Raw genomic sequence first — 13365 nt, 5'->3', positions numbered from 1 at the left:
TCCTGGAAGACAGTAGCGTAACTGGCTCCCCTGGGAGCTGGATCTGGCCCTTTTGGAGCCGTACCAGTTTTCTGCAGACTGTCGGGAGAGCAGGGGTCAGGGAGGAGGAGCTCGGTGGGATTTTGGCAATGGGCCACGTTAGATCCGCTGGATAGGAACTGAGCCCATCCACAGCGTACGTTCCTCTGTCTTTATTTATTTCCATTTCTCTGCAGTAGTTTCAGGTACAGGGTTTACCTGCTTTGGGTAAAAAAAAATATGTGTTTTTTCAGAACAAAAAGAGACGGGGTCTTGTTTGCTGCCTGCGTCTGAGCGGCTCCTGTTGACACTAATAGGGCTCTGTGTACAGTCAGGGGAATAAGATCTCCAGTCTAATGCAAACTGGTGCCCTCAGCTATCTAAAAAACAAACATCTTTTTTTTTCTCTCCATTGACTGAATTAACTGTAGTTACTGCACCTACGTAGCTCCTTGTTTTATGAACTATAAGAACCTTTCCTATGCCCAGCCTATGGCCTAATTAGGTAATTATGTCTCTTGGGTGGATTATATTTTTCTTCTCATAATTGTGTCTTTACCCAAGAGACTGGAAGGGTTCCAAGCTTTTCCCTTTCCTGGGTAAAAATTGCTTGGCTCTTTTGTGTTTTGGGTTTTTTGCCGTGAACTTTGGCTTGGGTGCGTTCGGTAGGACTGGGTTGGGAGAAGCCAGCCCGGGGATGACAGTTTATCACAAGCCAAGGGACACAAGAGGGACCCTTGTGACTTGCTGCGGAGGTTTTTCCTTGCAAAGAGCTGACGTGTGTCTTCTGGGCTTTTGCTGATTTATGGTGCTCTTATTTTTACCTCCGGAGCGTAGATTGACACTGCTTTGGAGTGACATCTTGCTGCAGTGATGTATTGTCTGAAATTTGTAACAGAACAATGAATATTTCTGCTTCCTGCTGAATGCTCGGCGTTATCCAGTCCCTGCACAACAGCTGTTCAGAAGCCTTAGGCTCAGGTCTCAACTCCTTTACCGTGGCATAAATGTGGCTGCCTTGACTTCAGCTTTACAAGCCTGTCGCTGAATTCGCAGTCAAGGCCGTATCAGTACCTTCCAGTTACATCTGACCCATAGGACGAAATGGGATGAAATGCAGGGAGAGAATCTGGGATGAAAGTCAGAGGACATGTAACCTACCTGTTTGGGGTGTGAAATTGTCTTCTACTGCATGTACAAAGATGTCACTAGTGTGTTAAAGGAGACATAACCAGAGTGCTGGTCTCAAAGACATATACTGTTAGTAGGAAAAAAAGTGCCCGTTCTTTACCTTTTTAAAGTGCTTTACCTTTGGAGAACAGCGGGAATAATCAAAAGTGGGTCCTTGGTCTCTGGCGTTCTCTTGAAGTCATGGAAAGCTTGGAGTGTATAGGCTATAAATTCATAGCTTGTAAACTAAATGATTCTTCTTTCTGCCACCCCTTAGCCTGGAGGAAAGTCCCTTTTCCATTAAAGTTTTCTTCGTTTTCAATCTCAGCACTGAACCCAGAGCCATAGAAAGCCTTGGTTCCTGGCCCTGGTGTTCAAAGGATTTTTATTTTGTTTGCTCTTTCCAGTTGTAGTCACTCCATGGAGTGACTCTCCAAACTTCACTAGCTGGTGCTGAGCGCACTCATGACACATAGCAAACAGAAACCATGGTGGTATTTCATGTTGGGTCGTTACCCTCCATTCTGCTTGGGGTGTCCCAGCAAATGCGTCCCCAGCAGGTGAGAGCCCAGGTTCTTACTTTCATGACCTTTCTGCCTTCCCTTGGCTTTTTTACGGAGGCACCTGACTCCCACGATACTTCTTCTTGTTGAGGCAAAATCAAAAGAGATAGGACTGGGCGATGACTGAAAATAGCTAACCCACTTGAGAGTGATAAAAGCATCTGTTGAAAATCTGGTAACCAGATCTCCTTGGTACCAGAAAAAAAAAACAACACACACACACACACACACACACACACACACACAAACTGGTGGGTGGTGTACACGGTACAAAGAAAGGGAGTCCCTGAGTGTCAGCATCTGGCGTGGCCACGTGTAGCATAATCTGATTAGTTTTCAGTTCCACACCCACAAGCTGAAAGATAAAAACGCACGCCCCTCCTCCCCGAGGAGGTAAAAAATCTTCAAGCATCAACACCACATTTACATTCTGCAAGTCAGCCTCTTCCGTGGCCCGATTTACATCTTGACTTCTCCAGCGGAGCGGTGGAAGTTCAGTGATGAGAGACGAGCTCACGTCCCTTTCCAGTTACCACATCCAGCAGCCTCAAGATTGCCTTGCTTTGATCTGGAAGGCATTCCTTCGTTTTGTTTAAACTGAAATGATTACGCTGGAGATGAAGCCTCCTCGCATCTTCTGCCATGCCTGGGATGTGATAATTGTACATGAGCTTCTACGGGCCATTTTAACGTGTTTTGAGGCCGTCCTGGACTGGCGAGCACCGTCTGGCTGGCTGCAGTACTCTCTCAGGACTATTTTCTGGTTTGGTTCATGTAAAATGGCCAACACTGGTAGAATCATAGAATCATGGAATCACAGAATCTTCATGGTTGGAAAGGACCTTTGAGATCAGAGTCCAACCAAACCCCCTACAATCTCTGCCACTAGAGCATGCCCTGAAGGGCCACATCTAGACGTTTCTTAAACACCTCTAGGGTACTGGGGTGGATTGATGGCAATGCTTTCTGTCTCCAGAAACTAATACTCAGGTTGGTGTTTGCTTGAAATAGCTGAGTAGCGGTGAGAGACCAGAATATTGCTCGTCATTTTGGAGCAAATAATGGATTTCTAATATCTATCATGTTTTCTACTGTGAGAACAGACAAATCGGAGCAGCTTGTATAACTTTTGCCTATTAACTCTCAATTTTTCTCGTCTCTTTCCCGTCTCCTTGCCTGTAACCTGATGTATTCCCATAGCCACTGGGTCCCATCTTTATTTAGTAACTCATGGGACAACCTCAGTCTTTTGGGCTACGTTTTCTATCCAAGGCTGCCTGTGTTCGTAACCATTTTGTTCCCCCTCCACCAAACCCAATCCATTCCACAAAATTGTCTCTGCAACAGAGCAACCGGCACCAAATGCGGTGTTGCGGGCATTGGGATAGCTGCGACATTATTTTATCCTATTCTTTACGTAGCTTTATGTCGCTTCTTAATGTACTCGCTGCTGCAGCCGATCACGGATTCTCCCTGAGCTATCCACACTTGCTACCCTAATCTTTTTTCCTGAAATAAAATTACACCTCCTGACTGAGACCAAGGAATACAGCTTTTCTTAGCACGCTCCCCTGGGATCAGGAATTTCTCTGTCAACGGACACATATATCAACGAGAGATGAAAAGCAGCTTGTGGAATGAGTTTTAAACATGTATCGCATATTTCATTGCTGCTGCTTATGTGCTGCCCAGAAGGCCTTTTTAGAGCGTTTTCAGCCCATACCTCATGGCTCCTCTGTACTTAATGGGATTTTATTTTATTTTCTGCACAGGAATCAGGGCAAGAGATTTATTTAAGTTGCCTGCGCTTCTTTGTGAGCACCTCCTGAATATGAAGTTTTTGTTGAGTTTCCCGCTTGCTTTCAATGTGAGCACGTCTTAGCTTTTCTCAAAGCACAGTAACCCGTAACGTGCGAAGCTGTAACGTAATCTCATCTCACTGGGACATTTCGCTGGGGGAGTGTGGCTCCTTCTGTGGATCTCTTTGTCACAACATGACTCCATGTTACAACCCTAAATTTTAAATGTCCAGAAGGGGAAGGCAAGTCTGCCTTCGGCCCCTTGCTGGTTTCTGGGGACTTGCAGTTCCATTGATGCCTGGGGTCTTCCAGATGTGCATAGAGCTCTCTTTTCCCTACTTTTTTTTTTTTTTTTTTTGGGGGGGGGGGGGAGGTGACAACACCCAAACCCACGCATCTCTAGATCATTTCAATTCGACCAGATGTGGGAATCTTTCTTCTTTTTTTCCCTTCTTTTTTTTTTTTTTCATCTTTTTTTCCTTCTTTTTTCCCCTTGCCTACACTAGAGCTGAATTTTGTTTTTCTGTGATAGACCTAGTTCATTATAATAATACTACTACTACACATAATTAACTATAAGCTCTTTCTAGCAAAGCTATCCACGGGCAAACACAGTGTGACGAAAACAAAGCTGGGGGTTATCGGGCACAGGTTGGTGCAGGAGCAGTGACCTATATATAAGGAGCGTTCATCGGGTCATCTGAAGACCGTTAAAATAGCTTGTGCACCGGTTTGTTAGCGATTCTTTAGCAAAAAGATTTGTCTCTGAAAGTTCCAAATAAAATTCACTTTGGGGGTGGATTCGTTCGCAGACAAAGTCAGCCCTGGCCTGTGAGGCCGGAGATAGGCTAATTGTGTTTGCCTTATTTTGAGCCCTCTTGAATTTGCCGAAATGTGATTAGGAACGAGTAGAAGAGAAAAGGGGAAGGGACAGAGATGCCTTTAAAAAAAAACAGAGGGAAAAGTACGACTGGCAAAGGGAAAAGCAAGTACATAGAAATTGTGGAGGAAGAGGAGATGGAGAAGGAGATCCCAAGAGAATACTGACTGCCCGTGTGCCTGAAAGTCGTTCCTTCAGATTTAGCAGCACCCAGCTTGTACAAGTTGTAATTTAAGTAGTTTGAACAGATAATGCTAAAGACTACCAGGTTAGATGTTATCCTGTTAATTAAGCTGCCGTTACGGAGTTGTTACAAGCCCACCAAAAACCGTTCCCCATTGAAAGTGGCCGATGCCTCCCGAAGAGGGGAGTAGCCACCCATGTCAGCTCCAACAGCACCTTCTCCCTAAGGAGAAAGCTCCCGCCTACCCTGTGCTTTTAGGCTGAGTCATCCTGGGGGAGAAAAATCATACTTCAAAGTACAAACTAATGGGTCAACTAATTAATTTTTTTTAAATTGCTAAAGAAGCTTCTCCAAAATTAAATTCCATTCAGTTTCTTCTCATCTCCCAGCCTGAATCCTTCACTTCTCTATCTGGAACCATGATTTCTCTGAATCTAGTTTGGATTTAGCTGTTTAGTTTTGATGTCGCTTTGCCTATATGTCATGTAGGCACCATGGTCCCAGTTAGATGGTGTGAACCCGTGTACTTCAGTGCTGCGGTGAGAGGTACCGTTAAAACGCCGTTTTTTTTGAAGAGTGGTAGTCTGATAGCGCAGTCTCAAGATTCAGTGGCCTCGTTTATGCTTTTAAAATAAATTAACCAGTGCCGGAATTGGTCCTCTGGCCCTAAAACTGATGGGACAGTCTGACCGTGTCTGCAAAGCTGAACTCTCGTAGCCTGCAGACAGATGGCTGTGCTCACACTGCTGAGGGACAACGTGGATTATCGCGAGCCACTGGGGATCACCTGGAAGGGTTCAAGCCCAAACCCTACCAAGGACCCGTCTTATTGTTAAAAGCACAAAAATACCGTACCTAGTTATTGCTCGTGCCTGTGCCCCGCCACTGCTTACAGGGACGGAGGCAGACGTGGTTCTGGGTTGCAGTCAGGGTTCTGAGCCCCTGTTTCAGCTCTGCCGGAGGCTTTTTGTGTGACCTTGCTCGGTAACTTAGGGTAAGATTAATTCCATTTAATGTTGACTAATGGTGAGAGCGTCTAATTAAACTAGTCATGTGTGCTCCCTCTCTGATCAGAGAAGGAAGAGAAAGCAAATTCAGAAGGTGAATCATCCCGTTTTAAGACTGGTGTCAGAGGCAAAGGAGATGAATTGCCCTCTGGAAGTAGCTATTTCTTTCCATTAACTGTAGAGGAAGTCTACATTAGAGGAGTTTAGACTAGATGCCTGATTTATGAATGGCTGAAGTTAAGTAAAATTATTCCTGACCTTAATCTCTATGCATGCCTGTTTCTCCCTACGTTGAATGCTAGAAATAACACCTTCTGCGCCTCACGTTCAAAGGCGAGGAGCATCCTCTAACTACTTTGGAAAGAAATTAAACCTAGGAGCAAAAGTACAACTAGAGACATAAAGCCTTTACTCTTGAAACATCTCAATGACAATCTGAGCAGTACCATTTGGGGTGTCCTGTTGCTTTTGTCATTTTCCCCCTTTACACTTTGACGACCCAGCACACATAAATGACTTTTCCCAATGCGGCCGTACGGCACGGGGGCAGTTAGCCTGTTTTTGGGGAGAGAAGTGGGAGCACTGAGGAAGGCTGACCGTGCAAGGGAGTGTAGGACCCAGTCGTGGCCAGCAGCTTTGAAGGTTTTCCTTGTGATACTGCTCTTCTCAAATGTCAGTGACTATTTACTTTTTGGAAAATCTCCCAGAGGAATGAAAGCTAATGACCAACTGTGACAGAGTTAAAGAAAAAAAAAAATAAGGGGCAAAGAAAAGCTTGCATTTTCGTAGCAAAAATCCACAACGTATAGACCAGGCATGGAATAATTGTCCCACTTGATAACTTGTACTTACCTATGAGGCTTCCTTTTGGAAAAGAAGGTTTGCCCCTTTAACTACCTAGTGTAGTTAAAGCCGCAAAAAAAAAAAAAAAAAGACCTTGTGTGGGTGTTCTCCTAAGTGCTTATTTTGATCCAAACTGCAACACGTTACACGTCTGTATGGGCACAGTTGTACTCGATAAGGCTTTCACCAGCACAACCATGCCCAAAACACGAATCACCCCACCGATGTCGCTGTGTTATTGGGGGTAGCTGAGATACTTATAAGTCCGTTAAATCTAATAACAGGTCCTTAGAGGCCATTTTGGGGTTTTTTTTTGGGGGTGTGTTAAATTACTAAATCCTGTTATTAACGCTTTTATTTTATGATTTGCTGTTTCCAGGGCACAGACAGAAGCTTGATGACTCTAAACCTAGTTTGTTCTCTGAACGCCTCAGTGATTTAGGGCGCATTCCTCATCCCAGTATGAGAGTAGGGGTCCCGACCCAGAGCCCACGGCCCTCTCTGAACTCTGCACCAAGTCCTTTTAATCCACAAGGACAGAGTCAGATTACAGGTAAGAGACAGAACCATAGGTTTGACTTGCACAGGCAACGGTAGTAATTGCTTATGGATATTTGTGTCTCAACGGCAGCAAAAGAGGTTGTTATAGAGTGAGAGATGTGTTCCAACCGAAGCTAGGCGGGAAGTGGATTTCTCTATAGTGTTTGAAGCTGAAAATGTCTGACTTTTTTTTTAAATATCTCTTTGCCATAAGTCCAAAATAGTCAATCTGAGTCAACTGAGTAGGAATCTGGTGAAATTCTCGCTGCCACGTTGTCCTCCCTGTGCGCAATAGTACCTATTAGAATGAACGTTTTCATGCAGCGTTTTTGTTTTGCACTGGTGGTGGTGGAATCCGCCAGCATTTAAGGGTCTTTATATCGGAATACTGGAATATTATATTGGAATAATAATACAATCTTCTCATGTGGTGGTTTCCTTCTAGCGCCCGTGCTGACCGCTGTTACAATACACGAGCTGGGTTGTGGAGAAACCTCCAAAGGTTGCTTGTGAGGGCTGTATGCAACATTTATGATTGCATGCTGCGAGACAGATTTCACTGTGCTGAGAGAAATCATAAAGTACCATGTGTCACAGATTATAAGACCGAAATAAGATGTTTAACTGCAGCTATGCCAGAAGTCTGCAACAAACCCATGAAGCCTGCAAAATAAACCGATTTTGTCATTTTTCTAAATTCAGACCTGGTTATTTTTTCCTAAAGAGTGTCAAAACAACCTTTACCTAATTTTGGCCATTTCTACACTCAAAACTTGCGCTGACATATTTGTGTCTGTCCAGGACGTTAAGAGGTGTTGCCCCTGACCAATTCACTTGCGTAAAATTGTTGGAGAACTTCACCTAGATGCAAGTCCACCAACAAAACTCTTGGCTCAATTTATTAGACCAGTTTAAAAGTCCGTTCTGCTGCTATAGTTGCATCTATACCAGGAGACCTGTGCCAATCTTATATACCAGTATTCCTTTACTGGTAAGCACTCCCAGTATGTACATAGTCTTTGAGTCAACCTAGGAAGATTTCTGGTTTCATGTTTCAAGTGGTTTTGACATGATACCAGCTGAAACTTAGCGGTTTTAACAAAGTGTTGTGGCTTTCTTCTTCTTTCTTTTTCTTCTTTTTTTAAGTTCAACTGGTTTATTAATTTGCAGTAAGGAAGAGAAGTAAGTGGGTTAATTTGAACCCAAAGCACCCAGGGAATTGAAACGAAAAAATTGTTCACATGAGCTGTGGCAAAGTTCTTCCACATCTAGAAATCTAGCTTTAACTAGTGTAAAACGTTTATAATATATTAAATATGTCGATAGTACTCATTACAAGGTACCTTCTGCCCACCAGCTTTCCAGAGCAGGTTTCTTGGCCGGGCTTAGTGGTTTTTTTTTGTTGGACATGTGAAGTCAGGGCTCTTGTGCATATCATTTTTCGGGTAAGAACTGCCAAACCAAACCCCAATATTTTTCCTAACGTACTGTCTTCTGTCTGGCAATGTTTGGGGACGTAGTTCCCGAGAAAGCAGGGGGAAAATCGGGGGCTATAATCAGCTTTTTTCTTTCTTCCTTGTGCCTCCATAGTTTACCTATTGTGCAACACTATATCTAGGAACGAAGGAGGGTGAAATTCTTCCTGACCCCATCTGGTGATCAGCTTATGCCCTGAAGCACGAGAACTGAGATCCCCTTGTAATTTTCTTCCTAGCTAAGTGTAACCTCATATGCTGCTCTCATTCACGTAAATGCCTCCTGTAGAAAATGTTCTGCTGGGTTTGATTAATAGAGTACTTCTCTGTCTCCTTATGAATCAGCAGCAGCGTTTACAGATCCGGGAGGTGAAAACTTCAGATGGGCTTTAAATTAGCCTGACTGGAAACAAAGCTGTGTGGCATTCGCTGTCTTCTCTGCAAATTTAAGAGTCAGCAGTTCAAAGTACCAGCCGAGACATCGTCGAGGGAGGGAAGATGTGGTGCTGGTAGGGCAGAGAGAAGTGAGCTGAACCGAGGAAGGCAGGCTGACTTCGCCATCTATCATGGGTTATGTGCTTTTCTTGCCAGATAAACTCACGGGCACGGGATACTTTAGGATCCCAAATTGCTCTAATTTCCCCCAAAACAGCGAGGACTCGGCTGCTTATTAAAGTTTGAAGTGAATAAGCGGTTTGATACAGTATTTGCCATGTTATTCCCCACTCTTCTCTCTTCTTCAATTCAGAAAAGTCAAGCACCCAGCCCTCAAAGGCTACTCGTTAGCTTTCTGGTAGCCCTCCCATTTAATAAGGCGATTAAGCGTGAGCATGTTACATCGGGGCGAGCTCGGCGAATCGGGCTGCCTTCCCCACAAGGCTTTTTGGTGCTCTCCGGGACCTTGATTGTAATCTGTAAAGCTCTACGCGCTTTGATGTTCCACCAAAGTGCTGGGATGCTTTTTGTGGACAGTCCCTCCGAGTTCTTCTGGGATGAATGGATGCTCCTTGCCACACAAACCCTGCCCAGGAGAGACAGAGGTGATGCCGCAGACGAGGCAGCTCTTTGATCGGGTGTGAGGTGACCATGGGAAATTGCTAAACGTCCGCCTGTTTTGTGTGGTAGGGAGTGAGCTGTTTGGGCTCTCCATCTCCACCAGTTCCCTTGTTGTGGTGCGATATTCAGTGGGAATACCACTGGCTTCTTAACAGAGTCACTGGGCTGGTATGGCTGGGGCATGTATTAAAAGGAGAATAGACCCTTGTGTGAAAAACAAGGATTTTTTTATTACCTTTATTGGAATTAACCAAGCATTCCTTTAAAAATACCTTTATTTCTTAATCTTTTTACCTAGTCATTTAGAGAAAATAATTAATTCCTAATAACTTTAACAGTAAATACTGGTTTCCTATGACAAAATCCGTATTATTGCTGGTAAGCACATACACTGTTTTTGTTTCGTTCCACTTGAGGTCTTGCATAGCTATTGCATGATTAAACAGAAATAATATTTAAAGCCTGGCTGGCCCGCACCTGAGCCCGAAAGAACTCAGCACTTTGGGGTTCACTCTTATATTTCTTTTCTCTGTCTAGGTTGTGTTTATTTTCCTAGAGTATCAGAATACAGGTTTTACAAATCACGGCACAGTCCTAAACCTACCACAGGACCGGGCCGTGGCAGTGCAAGGCACAGAGTTGCCCTTATTCAACATGGCATTTTAACTAGGATTCTGCAAAAGCAACATCGAAGGGCCATTAAAAAACAAATCGTCCAATAAGCAGATGCCTTTGCTGAGGCAACGCAGATTCAATTTGAACCCGGCTTGCTGCCCGTAAATCAGGAATCCTGTCTGTTCACATTTGGATACTGGTATATTTGCTTTTTTTCTTTTTTTTTTTTTTTCCCTTTCCCTAACGGCACTCGCTCAACTTGCTCACGTATCCGATTACATTCCCGTTCAGACACAGAGCTGTTGCATCAGTGTTTCAGTACGAAACGAGGAAAACTGTTGTTTTTCTAAAACGCAACCGGTGAGGGTTAGCTTCTATCGGCCGGGAAAAGCCACGGGCGTAACGGTTGGGCTGAGGGGGCTGCGGAGTGGGAGTTAAGTGAGGTTTCATGCTCCGTCACCGCTGTGGCACCCTCTGATCTATGGGCAACCTGTGACTTTCATCACTGAAATAACAGCACTCAAAAGCAGGTCCTGTGAAACCTTTTTTTTTCTTTTTTTTTTTTTTCCTTTCCCTTTTCCTCTTCCCCTCCCCATGCACTTCAGGGATGTTATGCTTCAGTTCCTCGTCATTTTTAGGGTAGTACGAGGCAGATTTGAAGGCTTCAGAGGTGGCTTAGCTGGAATCTAACGAGGGAACCCATCTCCACAGGCGGGCAGGGACTGGTTTCAGGGAGCATGTAAACTGAAGGCTATGGGCAGAAAACGCCTTTGGCTCTCGGGTGGAGGATGAGGATGGTACCAGCTGGGCTCTCCTTAATTCCCCCTGTTCAGGACTTGCAGGCAATGGGCTGGACGCTGCCTTTTTGCAGGGTCCTGGAGAAGGCAGCAAGCCCAGCTCATCACAGCCTTGTCCTGGGCTCTGGGGATGCAGCTGTGCAGCATCGGCCTCAAAGACTGGTGTCTGTTCTCCAACACCATCAGCTTCAGGAGAGGTTTAAACGGTGTAGCTGTTACTAGACCGGCACCCGTGCAAGTGCCCTGCCAGGGGCTGGCTGTGTTTTAACTAGGACCAGCAGAACTCTGAAGCACACCCCAGTTTGTAGCTGGTGCACAACAATCTGAGACCCCACGTGGAGTACTGCATCCAATTCTGGAGCCCCTACTACAAGAAAGATATGGACGTGCTGGAACGTGTCCAGAGAAGGGCCACGAGGATGATCAGAGGGCTGGAGCACCTCTCCTATGGGGACAGACTGAGAGAGTTGGGGTTGTTCAGTCTGGAGAAAAGAAGGTGCTGAGGAGACCTTCTAGTGGCCTGCCAGTACCTTAAGGGGGCCTACAAGAAAGCTGGTGAGGGACTTTTTAGGATGTTGGGTAATGGTAGGACTAGAGGGAATGGATTAAAACTAGAGATGGGACGGTTCAGACTGGACGTTAGGAAGAAGTTCTTCACCATGAGGGTGGGGAGACACTAGAACAGGTTACCCAGAGAGGTGGTGGAAGCCCCATACCTGGAATTTTTTAAGGCCAGGCTGGACGGGGCTCTGAGCACCCTGATCTAGTGGGAGATGTCCCTGCCCATGGCAGGGGGTGATCTTTATGATCATGAACTAGGTGATCTTTAAGGTCCCTTCCAACCCTAACAATTCTATGATTCTATGAAAGTACGTGGTTGCCTGGAGCAGATAATTTAGAAACAGCCCAAGAAATAGGCTTATAGGGTGGATATTGCCTTCAGCTCGCTGTGACGTGGAGTAAAAGCTCCAAGACTGAGTGGATGAGGTGGTGGAGCTGGGATTTCTGCTGCCGTGAACACAAGGGTGGCTGCAGTCTGCTGGATTTTATACAAATTGATTGCATCCTTCAGGCGACTGGCGAGTTGCCATTGTGAACCTCCATTTGTTAAAGCTTGCGTCCCTCCAATTAAAGTATTCTTTTAACTTTATTTTCCCCCCTCCTTTACAGTTTAGTTGCCCTACTGGCAACTAAACTCTTCAGTTTATTTTTTTTCTCTTTTAGAAATGTGACTCTTGCAGTGGGAGGAGAAATGGTTTTAGAGGTTCTTCAGGCCAAAATCTGGTCTCAATTACACTTCTGTACGTTGGGGTGTAACTCCATTGGGTTTGACTTCATTGATTGAACTGGGCGACTCGCATCAAGCCCTGGGCTTTTAAAGATGCCTAAGAAATAGCCTGAGAAGAGAAGGAGGTTGCATTTTTGTTGTTGTTATTTTGCTGGGGGGTGTGTGTGTTACAACAATAGTTGGGTTACTCATGCAGAAAGTCATCTTGGCTTTGTTAAGATCAGAAGTGAGGATATTTGCTGTAAGTGTTTACCAAAGATAGCTCCAGACAGCTTGATTTTTAGCATCGGCAGTAGCACTAATACAATCTGCAGCAGCCAGCGCTAGAGCTGATGGCTGGATTTACATGAGAGTGGCTTTGCAAAGTGCGTGCACGTGTGTCACATTGGGGTGTTACAGACGGTATGCCAAGGAGCTGCCAGCCTGTGATCGTTCTCGGATCATGTAACTCAGCTTGGGAAATGGGAAATTGATTTTTTTTCCCTGTAATAAATCTGTGTGCTTCATAATCCAGTGCCAAAGCAGTGGAAAAACTCATTCGTCAGGGCTATTTACGTGTTTTTTCTTCTCTCCATTGACACTTCAGAACGTTGCCATTGAAGGAAGAGAAGTCACGTTGCTGGAGAGCCAATGTCATCAGTGGGAGAACAGATCACTGGGGTTTTTTGTCATTCTTTCTTTTTTTTTTTTTCAGTTTGATACAGTGCGTCCAATCTTAGACTGATTTTCAAAACCGCTTATTGTCCATTAAGCATCAATGCCCTTTGTCCATTGATGCAGTCAACCACAGACCACAAGGGTCAAGAGCTGTGTATATCTCCCGCTGACTACAAATGTGGCAGTAAAACCGAGACACAAAATAATTTGCAATACTCAGTATTTCCTCCTTCGGCAAGGTTTACCTGGAAGTGCAAACAGGACGGAGCTGTTTGTGCATTAGTTTAGACCTCACCCCGCTGACATGTTTCAGCCGAGCTGTGCCCAGGCTTTCTTAGCATACACATGATATGCCCGGAATATGCTGAAAGCCGCTCTATTCTTCACACCCACGCGGGCATAACAGAAATGTTTACAAAAGGAGGACTGCTCTTAGTAATCACTCCAAAATTTTCAAATGCAAATGCCAACTC

The 13365-nt window shown here is 44.9% G+C and overlaps 1 protein-coding gene across 3 annotated transcripts in view; it reads left to right on the top strand.

The window, feature by feature from the left end:
• The window catches only part of RUNX2 (RUNX family transcription factor 2), a 165271-nt gene that overhangs the window by 48777 nt on the left and 103129 nt on the right, over nt 1-13365 (top strand). The window contains exon 4 of one of the 3 annotated variants that reach the window (XM_074582047.1): nt 6844-7017. The exons of the other annotated variants lie outside the window; for them this stretch is intronic. Within the exon in view, the coding sequence (XP_074438148.1) occupies nt 6844-7017 (174 nt within the window). The remainder of the gene's footprint in view (nt 1-6843; nt 7018-13365) is intronic. 3 annotated transcript variants of the gene reach the window in all.

The sequence above is a fragment of the Larus michahellis genome, chromosome 3 (genome assembly GCF_964199755.1).
Source record: "Larus michahellis chromosome 3, bLarMic1.1, whole genome shotgun sequence".
Taxonomy (NCBI): domain Eukaryota; kingdom Metazoa; phylum Chordata; class Aves; order Charadriiformes; family Laridae; genus Larus; species Larus michahellis.
Note: the sequence above shows the minus strand (reverse complement) of the source record. Positions and strands in the feature narration are given on the sequence as shown.